The sequence below is a fragment of the Aegilops tauschii genome, chromosome 7 (genome assembly GCF_002575655.3).
Source record: "Aegilops tauschii subsp. strangulata cultivar AL8/78 chromosome 7, Aet v6.0, whole genome shotgun sequence".
NCBI lineage: Eukaryota > Viridiplantae > Streptophyta > Magnoliopsida > Poales > Poaceae > Aegilops > Aegilops tauschii.
The window spans coordinates 581,156,133-581,179,843 of record NC_053041.3 but is presented as its reverse complement, the minus strand read 5'-3'; the positions used below and the strand labels follow the sequence as shown (position 1 = coordinate 581,179,843).

Here is a 23,711-nt window from a genome sequence, read left to right as displayed (position 1 = left end):
GGCTAATACTAATACACATGACAAGGGCCAGCGGCGTAAGGGTAAACCGCCCCAGCGCAGTGGAGGGCCAAGTCCTAATCTGGACCGTTTGTCTTATCTGTTGAACCAGCCCTGCCCGAAGCATGGGACGAAGGAGATCCCGTCCACGCACCTCTGGAAAGATTGTTACATCATGCAAGAGTTCAAAAATTCTGGTTCTTTCCGGTATGATCATGGACCAAGAGGCGGTTCGGGCCCCGGGTCTCATGGGCCGGGTTATGGTGGAGGAAATTCCGGTTCAGGCTTCCACGGCAATCAGGGTGGACATAACAATCAAAGTAATCAGGGTAACCAAGGTGGCTATTTCATCAGGGCAATCAGGAGCAGCAGCAGCAGTCGGGTTACCAGAGCAACCCGAAGCAGTTGAATAGCGGACAGTATCATGTCTTCACCACTAGCTTGGACAAGCGCGATCAGAAGCTTCATAAAAGGGCGGTGAATGCCGTTGAACCGGCGGTGCCCCGTTATTTGCGCTGGTCCGAGCAGCCGATTGTGTGGAGTAGAGAAGATCATCCACCCTGGGTTGACAATCCGGGTCATCTAGCTCTGGTGGTGGCACCTCAGGTGGGAGGTTATAAGTTCACTAAGGTACTCATGGATGGAGGGAGTAGTATCAATATCCTTTATTATGAAACTTTCCGTCGCATGGGGTTAACAGATAAAAATCTTAAACCGTCCAATACGGTGTTCCATGGTGTGGTGCCTGGTAAGTCGGCATATCCTGTTGGTAAGATAGCTCTAGAGGTGGCTTTTGGAGATGAGCATGACTCGAGATCAGAAACCTTGACCTTTGAAGTGGTGAAAATCAGAAGCCCGTATCATGCCCTATTTGGACGGCCAGCTTATGTTAAGTTTATGGCACGGCCTTGTTATGTCTATCTGCAGCTCAAGATGCCGGGTCACAAGGGAACTATAACCGTGCATGGGAGCCGCAAGATTGCTCTAGAGTGTGAAGAAGGTGATGCGGCTTATGCTGAGTCGGTTTGTGCGACAGAAGAGTTGAAGTTTTACAAGGACAATGTTGATCCGGCAGATATGACTTCGTTGAAGAAACCAACTACAGAGCATGATCTGGCCCTGAAGTTTAAATCGGCTGATGAGACTAAGCTTGTTGACTTCGTGCCTGGCGATTCGTCCAAGCAGTTTAGCATCAGCGCTAACTTGGATCCGAAATAGGAAAGCGTGCTCATCGAGTTCATCCGTGAGAATCGGGACATCTTTGCATGGAAGCCTTCTGACATGCCAGGTGTACCGAGAGAACTCGCTGAGCACACTCTCAATGTTGATCCCAAGTATAAACCGGTCAAGCAGTTTCTCCGCCGGTTCAATGAAGAAAGACGCAAAGCTATTGAAGAAGAAGTAGCCAAGCTCTTGGCGGCTGGATTTATCGTTGAAGTATTCCATCCTGAGTGGTTGGCTAATCCGGTGCTGGTCCTTAAAAAGAACGGCACTTGGCGTATGTGTGTGGACTACACAGACCTTAACAAAGCTTGTCCAGCAGATCCTTTTGCCCTCCCTCGTATTGATCAAATTATTGATGATACGGCGGGTTGCGAGCGTTTGAGCTTTTTGGATGCATATTCTGGTTATCATCAGATCAAAATGGCAGTTAAGGACCAGGAGAAGACAACCTTCATAACTCCCTTTGGAGCCTTCTGCTATGTGTCCATGCCCTTTGGGCTCAAGAGTGCCCAGGCGACTTATCAACGGTGTGTGCAAAATTGTCTTCATAAACAGATCGGCCGCAATGTTCACGCCTATGTGGATGATATTGTGGTGAAATCAAGGAAGAAGGAGACATTGATTGATGACTTGAAGGAAACCTTCGATAACCCGCGGGTTTACAAAATGATGCTTAATCTGGCCAAGTGCGTCTTTGGTGTACCTGCAGGCAAGCTCTTGGGTTTTTTGGTGTCTAACCGGGGTATTGAAGCTAATCCGGAAAAGATCAAGGCCATCACCTCCTTGGCCAAACTGAAGTGTATCAATGATGTTCAACGCCTGGCAGGACGGATTGCCGCGTTGAGCCGGTTTATCAGTTGCCTTGGCGAGAAGGCCATTCCTTTGTATCGGATGCTGAAGAAAACGGATAACTTCGTCTGGAGTGACGCCGCTAATGAAGCATTTGAGGACTTAAAGCGGCAGCTAGCTAATCCGCCGGTTCTCGCTGCTCCGGTTGACAAAGCGCCATTGTTGCTATATGTGGCAGCTAACGCCCGGGCTGTTAGTGTGGCTATTGTGGTGGAGCGCAAGGAGGCTGGAAAGGAATATCCAGTTCAACGGCCGGTCTACTATATCAGTGAGGTACTTATTGAGTCCAAGCAGAGGTACCCGCATTGGCAAAAGTTGGTGTATGGGATTTTTATGGCAAGCCGGAAGCTTAAGCAGTATTTCCAAGGTCATCCCATCACGGTGGTCAGCTCTGCTCCGTTGGGAGATATAATCCAGAACAGGGAAGCAACTGGCCGGATTGCTAAGTGGGCTATAGAGCTCGCGCCTCATGGGTTGAAATACATACCCCGGACGACGATCAAATCTCAGGCACTTGTGGATTTCATCAATGATTGGACAGAATTACAAGCGCCAGAGGAGAAGCCGGATCATACTTATTGGACTATTCATTTTGATGGGTCCAGGCAATTGGAGGGCTCGGGGGCTGGAGTCGTATTAATTTCCCCATGAGGTGATAAGTTTTGTTATGTTCTCCGTTTAATGTTCCCTTGCACTAACAATGCAGCTGAATATGAGGCTTTACTCCATGGTCTTCGGATGGCTAAGGAGAGGAACCTAAGCCGAGTTAAGTGCTTCGGTGACTTGGATCTGGTGGCTCAACAAGTGTCCGGCACTTGGGATTCCAAGGACCCACTAATGGCAGCGTATCGTCGTGAGGTGGATATTGTTGCAGGTCACTTTAAAGGTTATCAGGTGGATCATGTGGACCGACGGAAGAATGAAGCGGCGGACGCTTTAAGCCGCCTGGGTTCCCAACGTAAACCGGTTCCACCTAATGTCTTCCTGGATGTTTTGCATAATCTGTCCGTCAAGCTCCCTGGTGAAGAGGATTTCGCTATTCCTGATCCGGAGGCTTAGTTGGTGGCGGCTCTTCATGTTATCCCGGATTGGACGGTTCCATATCTGGCGTATATGAACCGGGGCGAGTTACCAGAGGACGAAACTCTGGCCAGGCAGATAATCCGGCGGTCCAAGTCCATGACTATTATCAATGGAGAGTTACATCATTGCAGTGTGACAGGGGCGTTTCAACGCTGTGTGTCTCCTGAGGAAGGCCGTGAAATTTTGCGTGAGATCCACGAAGGAGATTGTGGTCACCACTGTTGGTGAACGTAGCAGAAATTCAAAATTTTCTACGCATCACCAAGATCAATCTATGGAGTAATCTAGCAACGAGGGGAAGGGGAGTGCATCTACATACCATTGTAGATCGCGATGCGGAAGCGTTGCAAGAACGCGGATGAAGGAGTCGTACTCGTAGCGATTCAGACCGCGGTTGATTCCGATCTAAGCGCCGAACCACGGCGCCTCCGCGTTCAACACACGTGCAGCCCGGTGACGTCTCCCACGCCTTGATCCAGCAAGGAGAGAGGGAGAGGTTGGGGAAGACTCCGTCTAGCAGCAGCACAACGGCATGGTGGTGATGGAGGAGCGTGGTACTCCAGCAGGGCTTCGCCAAGCACTGCGAGAGACGAGGAGGAAGAGGGGTAGGGCTGCGCGAAAGAGAGAGGAGGTCTCATGTGTATAGCAGCCCCAAAACCCCCACTATTTATAGGGTAGGGGGAGGGGCTGCGCCCCCATCTGGGGTCCCCCCCAAGGGGTGCGGCCAGCCCTAGATGGGACTTGGGGGGCGGCCAAGGGGGGGAGAGAGGGGGGCGCACCACTAGGTGGGCCTTAGGCCCATCTGAGCCTAGGGTTTCCCCCTTCCCCCCCCTTCCTGCGCCCTGGGCCCATTGTGGGAGGCGCACCAGCCCACCTAGGGGCTGGTCCCTTCCCACACTTGGCCCACGCAGCCCTCTGGGGCCGGTGGTCCCGGTACGTTACCGATAGCACCCGAAACTTTTCCGGTGACCAAAACAGGACTTCCCATATATAAATCTTTACCTCCGGACCATTCCGGAACTCCTCGTGACGTCCGGGATCTCATCCGGGACTCCGAACAACATTCGGTAACCACGTATATCTATTCCCTATAACCCCAGCGTCATCGAACCTTAAGTGTGTAGACCCTACGGGTTCGGGAACAATGCGGACATGACCGAGACGTTCTACGGCCAATAACCAACAGCGGGATCTGGATACCCATGTTGGCTCCCACATGTTCCATGATGATCTCATCGGATGAACCACGATGTCGGGGATTCAATCAATCCCATATTCAATTCCCTTTGTCAATCGGTATGTTACTTGCCCGAGATTCGATCGTCGGTATCCCGATACCTTGTTCAATCTCGTTACCGGCAAGTCTCTTTACTCATTCCATAACACATCATCCCGTGATCAACTCCTTGGTCACATTGTGCACATAATGATGATGTCCTACCGAGTGGGCCCAGAGATACCTCTCCGTTTACACGGAGTGACAAATCCCAGTCTCGATTCGTGCCAACCCAACAGACACTTTCGGAGATACCTGTAGTGCACCTTTATAGCCACCCAGTTACGTTGTGACGTTTGGTACACCCAAAGCATTCCTACGGTATCCGGGAGTTGCACAATCTCATGGTCTAAGGAAATGATACTTGACATTAGAAAAGCTCTTAGCAAACGAACTACACGATCTTGTGCTAGGCTTAGGATTGGGTCTTGTCCATCACATCATTCTCCTAATGATGTGATCCCATTATCAACGACATCCAATGTCCATGGTCAGGAAACCGTAACCATCTATTGATCAACGAGCTAGTCAACTAGAGGCTTACTAGGGACATGGTGTTGTCTATCTATCCACACATGTATCTGAGTTTCCTATCAATACAATTCTAGCATGGATAATAAACGATTATCATGAACAAGGAAATATAATAATAACCAATTTATTATTGCCTCTAGGGCATATTTCCAACAGTCTCCCACTTGCACTAGAGTCAATAATCTAGTTCACATCACCATGTGATTAACACTCACAGGTCACATCACCATGTGACCAACATCCAAAGAGTTTACTAGAGTCAACAATCTAGTTCACATCACTATGTGATTAACACTCAATGAGTTCTGGTTTGATCATGTTATGATTGTGAGAGAGGTTATTAGTCAACGGGTCTGAACCTTTCAGATCCGTGTGTGCTTTACGAATATCTATGTCATCTTGTGGATGCTACCACCCGCTACTTGGAGCCATTTCAAATAACTGCTCTACTATACGAATCCGGTTTACTACTCAGAGTCATCCGGATTAGTGTCAAAGTTCGCATCAACGTAACCCTTTACGACGAACTCCTTTTCACCTCCATAATCGAGAAAATTCCTTAGTCCACTAGATACTAAGGATAAGTTCGACCGCTGTCATGTGATCCATTCCCGGATCACTATTGTACCCCTTGACCAACTCATGGCAAGGCACACTTCATGTGCGGTACACAGCATAGCATACTGTAGAGCCTACGTCTAAATCATAGGGGACGACCTTCGTCCTTTCTCTCTCTTCTACTGTGGTCAGGTCTTGAGTCTTACTCAATACTCACACCTTGTAACACAGCCAAGAACTCCTTCTTTGCTGATCTATTTTGAACTCTTTCAAAATCATGTCAAGGTGTGTGTTCTTTGAAAGTATCATCAGGCGTCTTGATCTATCTCTATAGATCTTGATGCCCAATATGTAAGCAGCTTTATCCAGGTCTTCCTTTGAAAAACTCCTTTCAAACAACCCTTTACGCTTTCCAGAAATTTTACATCATTTCGGATCAACAATATGTCATTCACATATACTTATCAGAAATGTTGTAGCGCTCCCACTCACTTTATTGTAAATACAAGTTTCTAACAAACTTTGTATAAACCCAAAAACTTTGATCACTCCATCAAAGCGTACATTCCAACTCCGAGATGCTTGCTCTAGTCCATGGAAGGATCGCTGGAGCTAGCATACCTTTTAGCATCCTTAGGATCGACAAAACCTTTCTGATTGTATCACATACAACCTTTTCTTAGAAAACTGGTAAGGAAACTTGTTTTTGACATCCATCTGCCAGATTTCATAAATGCAGCTAATGCTAACATGATTCCGACGGACTTAAGCATCGCTACAGATGAGAAAATCCCATCGTAGTCAACTCCTTGAACTTGTGAAAATACACTTTGCCACAAGTCGAGCTTTATAGACGGTAACATTACCGTCCATGTCCGTCTTCTTCTTAAAGATCCATTTATCTCAATGGCTTGCCGATCATCGGGCAAGTTCACCAAAGTCCATGCTTTGTTCTGATACATGGATCCTATCTCGGATTTCATGGCTTCTAACCATTTGTCGGAATATGGGCCCACCATCGCTTCTCCATAGCTCGTAGGTTCAGTATTGTCTAACAACATGATATCTAAGACAGGATTACGTACCACTCTGAAGTAGCATGCATCCTCGTCATCCTACGAGGTTTGGTAGTGACTTGATCCAAAGTTTCATGATCACTATCATAAGCTTCCACTTCAATTGGTGTAGGTGCCACAGGAATAACTTCATGTGCCCTGCTACACACCAGTTGAAGTGACGGTTCAATAACCTTATCAAGTCTCCACCATCCTCCCACTCAATTCTTTCGAGAGAAACTTTTCCTCGAGAAAGGACTCGTTTCTAGAAGCAATTACTTTTGCTTCTAGATCTGAAATAGGAGGTATACCCAACTGTTTTGGGTATTCTATGAAGATGCATTTATCCGCTTTGGGTTCGAGCTTATCAGCCTGAAACTTTTTCACATAAGCATCGCAGCCCCAAACTTTCAAGAAACGACAACTTAGGTTTCTCTAAATGGTGTCGTCTCATTGGAATTGCGTGGTGCCCTTTTTAAAGTGAATGCGGTTATCTCTAATGCCTAACCCATAAACGATAGTGGTAATTCGATAAGAGACATCATGGTATGCACCATATTTAATAGGGTGCAGTTATGATGTTCGGACACACCATTACACTGTGGTGTTCCAGGCGGTATTAATTGTGAAACACTTTCCACAATGTCTTAATTGTGTGCCAAACTCGTAACTCAGATATCTCTATGATCATATCATAGACATTTTATCCTCTTGTCACGACGATCTTCAACCTCACTCTGAAATTACTTGAACCTTTCAATAATTCAGACTTGTGTTTCATCAAGTAAATATTCTCAGCATCTACTCAAATCATCTGTGAAGTAAGAACATATTGATATCCACTGCGTGCCTCAGCACTCATTGGACTGCACACATCAAATGTATTACTTCCAACAAGTTGCTCTCTTGTTCCATCTTACTGAAAACGAGGCCTTTCAGTCATCTTGCCCATGTGGTATGATTTGCATGTCTCAAGTGATTCAAAATCAAGTGAGTCCAAACGATCCATCTGCATGGAGTTTCTTCATGCATATATACCAATAGACATGATTCGCATGTCTCAATCTTTTCAAAAACGAGTGAGTCCAAAGATCCATCTACATGGAGCTTCTTCATGCGTTCTATACCAATATGACTCAAATGGCAGTGCCACAAGTATGTGGTACTATCATTACTATTTTATATCTTTTTGGCACGAACATGTGTATCACTACGATCGAGATTCATTTTAGGTGCAAGACCATTGAAGGTATTATTCAAATAAACAAACTAACCATTATTCTCCTTAAAAGAATAACCGTATTGCGATAAACATAATCCAATCATGCTCAACGCAAACACCAAATCTCGATGGTAGAGGGAGCATGCGATGCTTGATCACATCAACCTTGGAAACACTTCCAACACATATCGTCATCTCACCTTTAGCTAGTCTCCGTTTATTCCGCAGCTTTTATTTCGAGTTACTAACACTTAGCAACCGAACCGGTATCTAATACCCTGGTGCTGCTAGGAGTACTAGTAAAGTACACATTCATATAATGTATATCCAATATAGTTCTGTCGACCTTGCCTGCCTACTCATCTACCAAGTATCTAGGGTAGTTCTGCTTCAGTGACCGTTCCCCTCATTACAGAAGCACTTAGTCTCGGGTTTGGGTTCAACCTTGGGTTTCTTCACTAGAGCAGCAACTGATTTGCCGTTTCATGAAGTATCCCTTCTGCCCTTGCCCTTCTAGAAACTAGTGGTTTTACTAACCATCAACAATTGATGCTCCTTCTTGATTTCTCCTTTCGCGGTGTCAAACATCGCGAGTTGCTCAAGGATCATCATGTCTATCCCTGATATGTTATAGTTCATCACGAAGCTCTAATAGCTTGGTGGCAGTGACTATGGAGAACCATCACTATTTCATCTGGAAGTTTAACTCCCACTCAATTCAAGTGATTGTAGTACTCAAACAATCTGAGCACATGCTCAACGATTGAGCTTTTCTCCCTTAGTTTGCAGGCTTAAGAAACTTGTCAGAGGTCTCATACCTCTTGACGTGGGCATTAGTCTGAAGTCCCAATTTCAGTCTTTGGAACATCTCATATGTTCTGCGACGTTTCAAAACCATCTTGTCGCCACAATTTTAAACCGTTAGCATCACACACTGAACTATTATGTAGTCATCAAAACGTGTATGTCAGATGTTTCGTAACATCTACAGACGACGCTCGAGGTTCAGCACACCGAGCGGTGCATTAAGGACATAAGCCTTCTGTGCAGCAATGAGGACAATCCTCAGTTCACGGACCCAGTCCGCATAATTGCTACTATCAACTTTCAACTAAATTTTCTCTAGGAACATATCTTAAACAGTAGAACTAAATCGTAAGCTATGACATAATTTGCAAAGACCTTTTGACTATGTTCATGATAATTAAGTTCATCTGATTAATGAACTCCCACTCAGATAGACATCCCTCTAGTCATCTAAGTGATACATGATCCGAGTCAAACTAGGCCGTGTCCGATCATCACGTGAGACGGACTAGTCATCATCGGTGAACATCTCCATGTTGATCGTATCTACTATACGACTCATGTTCGACCTTTCGGTCTCTTGTGTTCCGAGGCCATGTCTGTACATGCTAGGCTCGTCAAGTCAACCTAAGTGTTACGCATGTGTTCTGAGGCCATGTCTGTACATGCTAGGCTCGTCAACACCCGTTGTATTCGAACGTTAGAATCTATCACATCCGATCATCACGTGGTGCTTCGAAACAACGAACCTTCGCAACGGTGCACAGTTAGGGGGAACACGTCTCTTGAAATTTTAGTGAGGGATCATCTTATTTATGCTACCGTCGTTCTAAGCAAATAAGATGTAAACATGACAAACATCACATGCAAATCATAAAGTGACATGATATGGCCAATATCATCTTGCGCCTTTTGATCTCCATCTTCGAGGCGCGGCATGATCACCTTCGTCACCGACATGACACCATGATCTCCATCATCATGATCTCCATCATCGTGTCTTCATGAAGTTGTCTCGCCAACTATTACTTCTACTACTATGGCTAACGGTTAGCAATAAAGTAAAGTAATTACATGGCGTTTTTCATTGACACGCAGGTCATACAATAAATTAAGACAACTCCTATGGCTCCTACCGGTTGTCATACTCATCGACATGCAAGTCGTGATTCCTATTACAAGAACATGATCAATCTCATGCATCACATATATCATTCATCACATCCTTTTGGCCATATCACATCACATAGCATACCCTGCAAAAACAAGTTAGACGTCCTCTAATTGTTGTTGCATGTTTTACGTGGCTGCTATGGGTTTCTAGCAAGAACGTTTCTTACCTACGCAAAAAACCACAACGTGATATGCCAATTTCTATTTACCCTTCATAAGGACCCTTTTCATCGAATCCGATCCGACTAAAGTGGGAGAGACAGACACCCGCTAGCCACCTTATGCAACTAGTGCATGTCAGTCGGTGGAACCTGTCTCACGTAAGTGTACGTGTAAGGTCGGTCCGGGCCGCTTCATCCCACGATGCCGCCGAATCAAGATAAGACTAGTAACGGCAAGTAAATTGACAAAATGGACGCCCACAACTACTTTGTGTTCTACTCGTGCATAGAAACTACGCATAGACCTAGCTCATGATGCCACTGTTGGTGAACGTAGCAGAAATTCAAAATTTTCTACGCATCACCAAGATCAATCTATGGAGTAATCTAGCAACGAGGGGAAGGGGAGTGCATCTACATACCATTGTAGATCGCGATGCGGAAGCGTTGCAAGAACGCGGATGAAGGAGTCGTACTCGTAGCGATTCAGATCGCGGTTGATTCCGATCTAAGCGCCGAACCACGGCGCCTCCGCGTTCAACACACGTGCAGCCCGGTGACGTCTCCCACGCCTTGATCCAGCAAGGAGAGAGGGAGAGGTTGGGGAAGACTCTGTCAAGCAGCAGCACAACGGCATGGTGGTGATGGAGGAGCGTGGTACTCTAGCAGGGCTTCGCCAAGCACTGCGAGAGACGAGGAGGAAGAGGGGTAGGGCTGCGCCAAAGAGAGAGGAGGTCTCATGTGTATAGCAGCCCCAAAACCCCCACTATTTATAGGGGAGGGGGAGGGGCTGCGCCCCCATCTAGGGTTCCCCCCCCAAGGGGTGTGGCCAGCCCTAGATGGGACTTGGGGGGCGGCCAAGGGGGGAGAGAGGGGGGCGCACCACTAGGTGGGCCTTAGGCCCATCTGAGCCTAGGGTTTCCCCCTTCCCCCCCTTCCTGCGCCCTGGGCCCCTTGTGGGAGGCGCACCAGCCCACCTAGGGGCTGGTCCCTTCCCACACTTGGCCCACGCAGCCCTCTGGGGCCGGTGGTCCCGGTACGTTACCGATAGCACCCGAAACTTTTCCGGTGACCAAAACAGGACTTCCCATATATAAATCTTTACCTCCGGACCATTCCGGAACTCCTTGTGACGTCCAGGATCTCATCCGGGACTCCGAACAACATTTGGTAACCACGTATCTATTCCCTATAACCCCAGCGTCATCAAACCTTAAGTGTGTAGACCCTACGGGTTCGGGAACCATGCGGACATGACCGAGACGTTCTCCGGCCAATAACCAACAGCGGGATCTGGATACCCATGTTGGCTCCCAAGTGTACCAGAGTTTCAGTAAATGAACAAAAAATATTTAAAATGAAGAATGGAGGGAAAATTGTGCCACTTTCAAAATTTCGTCAATTCCCTCACTTCAAAACTGTCCAATTAGCGTGCCTGATTGTCTGTTAAAAATTAGATTAATAACATAAATTGTCAAGCTTGAAAATAAAATAAAATAAAGTAACATCCTCAATGATCAATGTGTATCTTTCTCCTCTCGCTGATTTGCATGCCCGGCTTCTTTTAAAGATCGTCAATCATCGTTTGCACGTAGCATTTTTTATCCTATTAGGCTGGTTGTAATGAGAAGTATACTATACTAGTATCATGCATGCATGATACTAGTGTATAATACTACCTCCTTAATTCATAGTATTATCATATATTAGTATATCATGTAGTACTTTATTTATTGCCATGCATGACACATAGGAGCATAGCATTTATTATGAGACGGTATCATGATATGATACTCAACCCTCGCTTTCTTCATTTAATTCTATGGCACCTCATCAAAATTGCCTAGTTGGCATGCATGATACTAGCTATGAGGCTGGCCATAGTGGGGGTAACATAAGTGGTATCATGCACTTGGGACTCGCAAACATGCTTATGTGGCAAACAATGAAAGAAGAGAGAGAGCGTTATAGTAACATAGGTAGATACCGTATCATAATTAATGTTATTAATGTTACGCTACTATATGTCTTGCATGGCAATAAATAAGACCACATATGATACTAATCTATGATACTATGCACTATAGATGTAGTATCATACACTAGTATCATATGCATGATACTAGTGTATGATACTAGCCACTATGACCAGCCTGATACTCCCATTACGATCAGCCTTAGGCCCTCCCCAATGCTCCACCTTGTACATGTGCTATGACTAGCCACAATGGAGAGTAACATACACTAGTAACATACACTTATCCCTAGACTATGTTACTACCTTCATAGTGGGTAGTAACATACATGTCGTGTCATGCAAAGTTTCATTTATTAGGTCATAGACTCATATTGCATTGAGACATGTGATGTTACAGTAACTAGCTAAGTTACTCAAACTACCTCTCTCTTCATTAACTCGTTGCCACATAAGCAAATTTGCTGAGTTGGACTCGATGTTACTGCTGAAGTTACTCCCACTGTGGCTTGTCTAAGGCTGTCATGTAGGCAAAAAATCTGATGTGGCAAGGTAATAAAGAGGAGAGAGGTGAGTTTGGTGAGTGCTACCTCTTGAGCACAGCGTTGGTTTTTCCTTGAAGAGGAAAGGGTGATGCAACAAAGTAGCGTAAGTATTTTCCTCAGTTTTTGAGAACCAAGGTATCAATCCAGTAGGAGGCCACACGCAAGTCCCTCGTACCTACACAAACAAATAAAAACCTTGCAACCAACGCGATAAAGGGGTTGTCAATTCCTTCACGGCCACTTGCAAAAGTGAGATCTGAAAGAGATAATAAGATAAATATTTTTGGTATTTTTGTTGTATAGATTGAAAAGTAAAGATTGCAAAATAAAATAGATCAGAAACTTATATGATGGAAAATAGACCCGGGGGCCATAGGTTTCACTAGTGGCTTCTCTCAAGATAGCATAAGTATTACGGTGGGTGAACAAATTACTGTCGAGTAATTGATAGAAAAGTGCATAGTTATGAGAATATCTAGGCATGATCATGTATATAGGTATCACGTCCGCAACAAGTAGACCGAAACGATTCTGCATCTACTACTATTACTCCACACATCGACCGCTATTCAGTATGCATCTAGAGTATTAAGTTCATAAGAACAGAGTAACGCATTAGGCAAGATGACATGATGTAGAGGGATAAACTCAAGCAATATGATATAAACCCCATCTTTTTATCCTCGATGGCAACAATACAATACGTATCGGTTCCCCTTCTGTCACTAGGATCGAACACCGCAAGATTGAACCCAAAGCTAAGCACTTCTCCCATTGCAAGAAAGATCAATCTAGTAGGCCAAACCAAACTGATAATTCGAAGAGACTTGCAAAGATAACAAATCATAGATAAAAGAATTCAGAGGAGATTCAAATATTGTTCATAGATAATCTTGATCATAAACCCACAATTCATCGGATCTCGACAAACACACCGCAAAAAGAGTTACATCAAATAGATCTCCAAGAAGATCGAGGAGAACTTTGTATTGAGATCCAAAGAGAGAGAAGAAGCCATTTAGCTAATAACTATGGACCCGAAGGTCTGAGGTAAACTACTCACACATCATCAGAGAGGCTATGGTGTTGATGTAGAAGCCCTCCGTGATCGATTCCCCCTCCGGCGGAGCGTCGGAAAAGGCCCCAAGATGGGATCTCACGGGTACAGAAGGTTGCGGCGGTGGAAATAGGGTTTCGTGGTGCTCTCGGATGTTTTCGGGGTACATGGGTTTATAAAGGAGGAAGAAGTAGGTCGGTGGAGTGCGAGGGGCCCACGAGGGTGGGGGCGCGCCCAGGGGGCAGGCGCACCTCCCTGCCTCGTGGCCTCCTTGCTTCTTTCTTGACGTCCACTCCAAGTCCCCTGGATTGCGTTTGTTCCAAAAATAACTCTCCCGAAGGTTTCATTCCGTTTGGATTCTGTTTGATATTCCTTTTCCGCGAAACACTGAAATAGGCAAAAAACAGCAATTTGAACTGGGCCTCCGGTTAGTAGGTTAGTCCTAAAAATAATATAAAAATGTATAATAAAGCCCATTAAACATCCAAAACAGATAATATAATAGCATGGAACAATCAAATATTATAGATACGTTGGAGACGTATCAGTGAGCCCAGGAAGAACCAATGCTAAGCACGTGAATCTAGGCAAAAGCAATTAAATGAAAAAATCCACCAATGCATGAAATAGTTTAGCTACTAAAGCATTAAATAAGGGGAGCTTAGCACCAACAAGTGAAGCACCTATGCATTATGGACCTTAGTTGCTATTTTTTTAATATGCTTAGCACCTTATCTAAGCACCAATGCATTGGAAGTGACCTTAGGAATGACATGCAGCGTCATAGAATGAGTGTGCCATGAAATCAAGGGTCCCAATCTCACTTTAATTAGGAGTCGTTTTTTTTTTGCGTTGAACTTTAATGAGTAGGAGTTATTCAGCCATAGGGCCGCTGACTAACATCGGCCATAATTTCCTTCCTAGATTGCCGCTTTAAATTAGGAGTCAATCAAACGTTCATCACCTCCCCCTGCCCATATTAGCATCTCCAATACTAAAGTTATATGTTATGAAAATTAATTTCGTCATGCATCTAATATTATTGATTTTATTGTGTGGATGTTGATATCTTTTTCTACAAAGCTACTCAAATTTTACAAAGTTTGACTTTGACCAAACCTTATATGCAAACTAAAAAGAAACGAAGGGAGTACGTCTGGAGGCAGTCTACGGGCAGAACATTTGATTTGAATCCTTGATTGGATTGACAGACCATTGATGTAATATGGACACTTGGATCTGATTAAGTTGATTTGATCCGAGGTGTCTGGTTATTCCGTGTACACTTTGTGATGTGGCCATAGGGGGGAACTAAGTTTGCTTTTTTAATAGTAGTAGAGATAAAAGATTATCTTCCTTTTCCTTTCCCAAACAACATGTTGGCTAGGTCGCCTGGTTTGTCCGTGTGGGATCAATATATGCAGGTGGGACTAATAAACCAGGACAGAGGTAGTACATATTTCCATGACAGCCCCGGCCGGGGGCGCAAGGAGCATTCATCCGCAATGACAAGGAAGAACATGCCAACAACAGGAAGAATGAAGTCGGCATGGAGCATACCAAAACGACCGGAAGCGATATTGAGGAAGAGGCCATCAGCCCCCCAAAGGTATGTGGTCGGCAACACCTACACCATCTTGCAGTAGGAGATATGCTTTCTGAACCTTTGCGATCCGTACGATCTAACCATTAACCCACAGCCCCACCCGACGGTGATCTCCAACGACACGGAAGAACTACGCGATCAGGGGCATATACCATATCCAACGAGCGTGGTGAAGGGCTGGGGGTTCTTGTTCAAGACCTACTAGATCTTGGGGGCTATTTTTGCAGGCAATGGCGTCATGTGCCTCTCGCGAGAAAGGTGGATGCAGTGGGGAACTTTCTGGCGCATCCTACGTGTATTCTCCGGAGGGAAGCATCACTGGAGTGTCTTCCATAACTGGTAAGACAACAAACCTTAATATGTTTGCCCCTGAATCGAAGACCAATCACACATAATGAGTGTTCGTTGCAGTTTACATCCTCCTAATGCGTTTTCGCCAACACAAACGCATCAAGATTTGTTAGATTATTGTTCAGGATTTGCTCGCCCTATTCCACGATACCGTGTTCGGTAATATCTTGTTCAGCTTGTTATTAATAAACCAATCCTTCTGGGTTTAATGGTTTTACATTGATCTTTGAATGAAGGTGATACTTTACTTGTATCATCGGTGGAACTTTCTGCTGTGATCAGTGGCAGAGCTATGTAGGCTCCTGGGGGGGCTATGGCCCCCCAACATTGAACCAAGTTGTGAAGAAGAAAAAATATTGTGAGGGATAGATGAGAACTTTTTAAGCTTTTGCCCCCCCCCCAAACAATTGTATTTTACGTTTCGCCCCGCAGTAGATGTTGTCTATCTCTGCCACTGGCTATGATGACGGGCCTATGCTTTTACACCTATTTTGCATCTCAAAGAGGTCATGCTTTCACCTATGTCGAGCCTCTCGTAGTGTCAACCCTTCATGCGGTGGAAGTCACGGTGATACCTAAGGTAAAACATGGAATGCGCAACAATAATTGTGCCAATACCCTTTAATAACTTACTTTGCTTTGTCGTCTGATGATGATAGTGATAGACATGCAACTACTCATCCCTCGACAAAACACCACAAAATTAGCTGCACTCGCATTGAGGACATGCACTTGTAATTGCGTGCCTAGTGTCAGACATGCAACTACCCCTTCTCCTGATCAAACATCACATAGTTGAGTTGCAGTTGCATTCAAAATATGCAGTTGTACTTGAGGGTGATGTTTGCAGTTGCATGCCCAGTGATAGACATGCAACTACTAGTCGGATCCAATTGTGCAACCAAAAGAAGATATTTTCAAATTTTAGAAAATAAAAATTTGTTTAATACAAAAATTAAAACAAAAAGGATAGCAAGAATCATGTCGTTTACAAAATTTTTTTGGAAAGAATAATATAAAAGGGGAATGAAAAATACACCTCACTGGCAAAATTGTAGGAACAAACAACCAAAAATGAATATTCCATTGGACCTCGACTTCCATGTGGATGGAAAATGAGAATAGAAAACTAAAATTAAAATTAAAATCATAAAATTACCCATATCATGCATGTTCCGATCTCATCGCCACACGCAGCTCCTCATAGTTGTGGACGTGTTGTACCCATTACAGTTGCATGTGATTTTAGATGCATGCAGTTGCGTACGGTGTTGCACCCCTTGTAGTTACTTGTGGGTTTTGATAATTGCACTTGTGCGTAAGAAACCAGCGATTTTTTAGTGAAAAATAAAAATAAAAAGCAACTCCTTTTTATCAATCTGACATAGAAAAAAGGGCATATAAACATTTGGAAAATGTTTTTTGGGGTAATACATGAATGAAACAAAGTAAGAAAAATGATAAACAGAAATAGGAAACATACAAATAAACAAATAAAAGATCCATGTAGAAAAAAAGACATCAGCAAGTGAGAGTAAAGATCTTTCATGCGTGCCAAAAGTGTCTCTTCTACAATTTTTGGGATGTTACATATTTATTTTAAAAAATAAAAGTAAAAATACATGTAAAATGTTGAATAAAATAAAAATGATAAATAGATACACTAAAATAGAAAAAAAAAGTATTCGTGTAGTCGTGTGTAGAAGAGTGGGCTGCCCCAATATGTTTCCAACCGTACAAAAAACAAACAACGAAAAGGTGGCCATCCCAGCGCATGCAGCCCTTCCCCGGCACGAAAAACAACAGGAAAACGGGTGGGTCGCACCTTAACAAGCCAAAATGAAAGGAGACAATCAATTACGTGAATCTTACAGCAACAAACGATCCAACGATCGGGATGTCGACTGAGACTTTACTAAATCGACTGAGATTTACCAAGCCCTTTCTTTTTAAGCAAGTAGAGATATAGAGATAGAGATACAGATGTTTGTTAGATTCGTATTTAAAGAAGTTTCTAATAATACCATTATTGTTATACATAAACTATTATATTTTGCTAGTTAAATATATGATCAAACTTTGATCCAAAATGTGAGGGAATCGATAAACCAGAACGAAAGGAGTATGAAATAGCGGAGTACTGCTACTTTTGATTTCGATTTCATCATCGAATCAAAAGGAGGAGAAAGGAGCACTCACATCCGACCGTTCGCCCCGAGGCTTGCCCACGCCCCTGGACGGTGGGACCCACTTGCAAGCCTGAGCAGAGGAACTCGCGATCCGGCGGCCGGCGGCCGGCGTGTAAAACCCTAAACCCTCGCTTCCCCCGGCCCATGCCCCGCGCCCCGAAACCCTAGCCCCCACTCCGCCTCGTCATGCCACCGCGGCCGTCCCTCCAGTCGCTGCTCCTCATGGCGGCCTCCACCTCCGCGGGCGCCGGGGGCTCGGGCCTCCTCGCCGCCGCTTCGCCGCCGCCTTCGCCGCCCTGGGGGGGCCGCGCATCCGCCTGCTCCACTCCTTCTCCTCCCGGACCCGCCTCCCCCGGCGGGCCGAGCTCGCCTGCTGCTTTGGGACCGCCCCCGCCGAGGCCGTGCCCGCCGCCCCCGCCGCCCCGCGCTCCAGGAATGGTAATGCGACAGGTGCCACTCTGAGAGACTCTCTGGTTCTGCTCTGCGGTGCAGGAGTTTCTTTTTCTTTCGGTATTGCACAGCTGCGTGAGACAGGGAGGCTCGCTGTTGTTTTTACTGATGTGTTGCCATTCTGGGATGACAGTTCTTTCGATGGAGTACATAAGGGCTTGTAAAGAACGGATAGGGCAGGTGGTTGAGAAGATGAAAAAGGAGGGAATAGATATGAGCCGAAGGAGGATTGGCGCTTTTCAACGCAAGATTTGCCCAAAGGTATGCCTTTTCAGTTTTCAGATACCAAGAATTGTTGTTTCCATTTGCTTTTCTTTTCATGATGTATTTAGCTGGATAAGAAAGTAAGCTACAAGTTTTTTTTTTCTGGGGATGAGTATATCAAGACTTAACAGCCATAATTTGTATTGATCAGTTTAATTAGCTCATTTCTGTTTCACATATCGTGCACGTTGGAAGTACAATGTATTAACGAGCCTTTCACAGAATGAGCGTTCTCGAAGAATGAAGCAGATGTAAATTATGATCCATTTAATGACCAGCTTACAAACATACCCATCTGTATATAATATAGATAGATATATGCTATTTTGGTGATCTGTTGTACTTTATATTCTATCAAACAGCAAATGGTTAAGTATGATTTCCCTTCTGTTAACTAGTGTGAAGGGGGTCCAACTAAGGATCGAAGCCTCAGCGTCTTCATCCGGGAAAATGGGTGAGTTTTTATGTACAGCACACTTTGAACTTGTTAGTTGGAGCTGTTTCTTAAGGTATATGTACTGTAGGCTATCTGTCATCTCATCTCTGTTCTATGCTGTTTCTTCAGTACACATGGAAACTGGACTTGTTTTAGAGCGAGTTGTGGATGGAAAGGCTCTACCCAGGTGAGTTTACCAACAACTTAAAAGAAAAATGAAAGTAATATAACATCTTGATACAATTATTGTTCTGTCTTGCGTCTGCAGCCTGATGGAGTTTTGAAGGCGTACCAAGCAAATAAAGACGCAGGAAATGAAAATGAAAGTGACGAGAAAGTCAAAGCAAACCAGCCAGTCAAGGTTGTCAGAAAACCTTGTGAAGAGGACCTGTGTCTCGAGCCTCTTTGTGATGAGGTGGTTGAGAAGATGAAAAAGGAAGGAATAGATATGAGCCAAGTGAGGATTGGCGCTTTTCAACGGATGATTTGCCCAAAGGTATGCCTTTTCTGATAGTACCAAGAATTGTTGTTTCCATTTGCTTTTCTTTCCATGATGTATTTAGCTGGATAAGAAAGTAAGCTAAAAGTTTTTTTCTTTTCTGGAATGAGTATATCAAGACTTAACAGACATAATTTGTTTTGATCAATTTAATTTGCTCATTTCTGTTTCACATATCGTGTGCGTTGGTAGTATGTTTTAACGAGCCTTTCACATACTGAGCGTTCTTGAAGAATGAAGCAGATGTAAATTATGATCCATTTGATGACCAGCTTACAAACATACCCATCTGTGTATAATATAGATAGATATATGCTATTTTGGTGATCCATTTTACTTTATATTTTGATCTATTAAACAGCAAATGATTAAGTATGATTTCCCTTCTGTTAACTAGTGCAAAGGGGGTCCAAATAAGGAACGAAGCCTCAGCGTCTTCATCCGGGAAAATGGGTGAGTTTTTATGTACAGCACACTTTGAGCTTGTTAGTTGGAGTTGTTTCTTAAGGTATATGTACTGTAGGCTATCTGTCATCTCATCTCTGTTCTATGCTGTTTCTTCAGTACATGTGGAAACTGGACTTGTTTTAGAGCGAGTTGTGGATGGAAAGGCTATACCCAGGTGAGTTTACCAACAACTTAAAAGAAAACTGAAAGTAATATAACATCTTGATACCACTATTGTTCTTTCTTGCGTCTGCAGCCTGATGGAGTTTCGAAGGCATACCAAGCAAATAAGGATGCAGGCAATGAAAATGGAAGTGACCAGGAAGTCAAAGCAAATCAGCCAGTCAAGGTTGTCAGAAAACTTCGTGAAGAGGACCTGAGTCTCGAGCCTCTTTGTGATGAGGTAATGGAAGTATTATCAAGTAGACTTTTTTGATTGGTATATTCTTCAAAAGATACTGAAACCATTTTGATAGTTCTCTTTTGCATTCTTTGATGTATGCTGGCAAAAACTTTTGCACATGGGTGTTCTGTAAGATGGTTATCTCTTGCAGCTCGTGACATACTTCTCGGAAAGAATGATATCGGCAAAAACACTTCGAAGGAACAATGTATCACAACGTAAAAGGAATGACAAGGTATAACTGTACGTTGATGCATTTTACTATTCAGAAACATGCATTGTGATACGTACATGTGGCATTTCGTTTGCAGATTGTAATTGCTTTCACCTATAGACGTGATGAAGTCCTTGTTGGCTGCAAATACATGGAAGTCTCTAAGAGATTTTCACAGGTTTGTTGTGCTCTTCCTTTTCAGGATGCATGCTTAATTTATATTTTTATGAATATTGGTCATACTCATTTTTTCTTCTTACCTACCAGGAGGTGAACACCGAGAAAATTTTGTATGGTCTGGACGATATAAAGCAAGCACGCGATATTATCATTGTATGTTCTACATTAGCCATGCGACATTTTTCTGTTCTTTTTCTGCCTATCAATTTGAGTTTGAGTTCACAAATTATTTATTAGCTTGTTGTCCTTTCTGACATTGCAGGTTGAGGGTGAAGTTGATAAACTTTCCATGGAGGAGGCTGGCTATCGTAATTGTGTGAGTGTGCCACATGGTGCACCAGCTAAAGTATCAAAGAAACTCCCGGACAAAGATCATGTTAGAACTATTTTTTGATACTGCTGCTAGTTTCTGTCACTAGAGTTTATGTTTGCCACTGTTATTTTTTAGTATAGGTCCTTTGATGTGAGCTGATCTGTACTGGAAACCTTAACTGTGAGCTAACATCTTCTTACGTTCCCTGTAAAGCTAGGATAAGAAGTATTTATATCTGTGGAACTGCAAAGAGTATCTTGACCCGGTGCGCATTTTCCTCGTTTCAGAAGTTATTTGCAAACTCTATTGCTAAGATAGAAGTTTTGGTGTACTGAATATCTTTCGCTATATGGTATTAGGCATCTAGGATAATACTGGCAACGGATGCTGATCCTCCAGGGCAGGCTCTTACTGAGGAACTTGCTAGACGTCTTGGTAAAGAAAGGTTTGTGTTCCATTGTGTTGCAATCACAAGCCTCCGCAATTACTTTAATTACCGATGACTGTGCAGGTACTCATTTAACTCGTTTGCTACATTTAATTTGATGTAATCAGGTGTTGGAGGGTCAAATGGCCAAAGAAGAGTGAGACAGAATTTTACAAAGATGCTAACGAGGTTTGTTACTATGACTACTAAATAATATTGCTACCATTCTTCTGTTTGTATTTCATGCCGAAAGATTTTCTGATGTTACAAGCACGATCAGGGCCTAAGAGGAATATAAATGTCCTGCACCTAACGTGACTCTCAAGATAAACTTATGCTAACTTGTATCAATCAAGAGTCTAACATCCTCATCCGAGATTGTAGTATTAAAGTATTAATATGCTTTCTGAAAGTAATCTAGTTGTGTTCTTCTCAGTTAAAGCCCGTAAGGTTTTGTGTGTGCAATAAATGTACATTCTGAAGAACCATCTGAAATGTATAGCCACATTTGAGTTCAGTTCCTATTGTCTTTAGCTCTGTTTTTGTGAAACTAAGCAACTTTGTCTTGGAACTGTAATTGATCCTTATAACTCCTTTTTTGACTACAGGTACTTGTGTCCTTAGGACCACAAGCATTGAAAGAGGTTATACAAGGTGCAGAACTGTTTGGGATTTAGACTCTTGATAGTTATTATCTAAGAATTCGTGGGGATGAGCTTGGAATTCCTACTGGCTGGAAATGTATGGATGGGCTCTACAAGGTATCTTAGTGAAATGGTATCTAGTGGCGTACAGCCTAATTATGTCACTGTTATCACCTCTCTTGCCCTCTGCGCCTGTGATGTAAATCTTCAACATGGGTGGGAGCTGAGCTTCACACCCACATTGTTAAGCATGGGTTTAAAGGGTATCGCTTGTTGTGGAACTCTCTTATTGACATGTAATCCGAGTCAGGCAAGCTCTCTGCAGCCAACATGTCTTTGATACCATGTAGGACCGTGATATGATATCCTACACTTTCAGTGATAGCAGGATACGGAATGCAAGGGAAAGGAACAGTTGCTTTTGCACCATGGAGGACCGTGATATGACATCCTACTGCTTTTCGACCAGATGATTGATAGTGGGGTCGACCCAGGCCACATCATCCGCGAGCGTCAAGTGGCCGCCGGGAAGCCCTGCCGCGACGTCTCACCTTCCGCTGCCACAAGCCTGACGATGACAACTCTGACGCCGGGTCGGGCGACGACGACGACGGAGGAGCCGCCGGCTAGCCTGGCATGACCTACGAGGTCATCGTAAGGTATAGGCTAGTTTAGGTTTTTTTTAAGGTTTTCAGTTCACCGGACTTGATATCGTTCGGTTTTATGTATAAATTATTCTAGTTTCAACAAAATTTGTCCAATTTGATCGAATTTTGTCCGGTTAGTTTGAGTTGTTGTGAAAATGTATACGGCTAGTGTTGGATGGCTGCCTCTCGCATCTGTGTCCGCGGACTAGTACCCCTGTTCATCGAAGGATGCGGGAGGAAATTTGTGGGGTGCCGTTTGAGATGCCCTTAGTAGCTCAGATCCATTACAAGTGAACAAGATAGTCTCTTGCAAGACCAAATGAAAAAACGGGATGCCAACATATATATGTACCTGCTTATGTAGAATGCTTTAGGAATTTCATACGTAATCCGCTCTTTACATGCCTGCTTAAGTAAAAGGAGCTAGTATACATGTAAAGACATGCGGTTTAATTCATCTAAAAACACATTAGAGAATGTAAACAAAAGACATATATTTGCAAACTTTGGATCTTAAACTAAATATTTGAAACAAACAACAACTCATGCAGGAATCACTAGAGACCTTGTCTTTTTATCGCCAAGATTTTTTATAAATCTGTATCGAGCAAGTAGGGACAAGATTACATATACAAAATAACTAAAATGAGGCCGAAAATTACCAAACATGCTGGAGAAGGGACAACTAACGCACCGTGCCTCATGCATTATCCCATATAACCAACCAGCATGTAGGATTGTTATCGATCATCAGTTCATAATTTCAGAAGAATAAAAATCGACCAGAAGTGAATCGCTGTTACGCCTTAGGGCCAATATTCACAAACCAGGCATCATGCACAGATCATTATGCAACATTGTTACCAATCCTAGAATTGGAGCAATTGACATGACAGAACATGATAAAACATAGCATGCCCAAAATCGCAAATTTGACATCCATTGCGTGCAGCAATTTGATTCAATCCGGTTGTCTCACTAATAAGATGCAGATCAAACATTAAACTAGATAGTCGGAGCCGTTTAGAGATTAAGTAAATGCAGATGCTAGCAGCAGCTAGAAAATTACTAATCTGACTAAAATGGATTTAAATCATAAGTCTGCATAACGAACTAGTTGAATTC

At 43.7% G+C, this 23,711-nt stretch overlaps 1 protein-coding gene across 1 annotated transcript; it reads left to right on the top strand.

Annotated features, from left to right (window-relative positions):
* The first annotated feature begins 17,662 nt into the window (after window positions 1-17,662).
* On the top strand, window positions 17,663-22,321 carry LOC109744696 (primase homolog protein). The gene is given in 17 exon segments (XM_040394802.3): window positions 17,663-17,924; window positions 17,927-18,100; window positions 18,246-18,373; window positions 18,775-18,830; window positions 18,942-18,999; window positions 19,081-19,308; window positions 19,709-19,764; window positions 19,876-19,933; window positions 20,015-20,161; window positions 20,313-20,396; window positions 20,473-20,553; window positions 20,643-20,708; window positions 20,818-20,931; window positions 21,086-21,133; window positions 21,228-21,313; window positions 21,424-21,484; window positions 21,904-22,321. Coding segments are annotated over 17 exon segments (1,590 nt in total). The 5' UTR covers window positions 17,663-17,848; the 3' UTR covers window positions 21,973-22,321.
* Window positions 22,322-23,711: the final 1,390 nt, after the last annotated feature.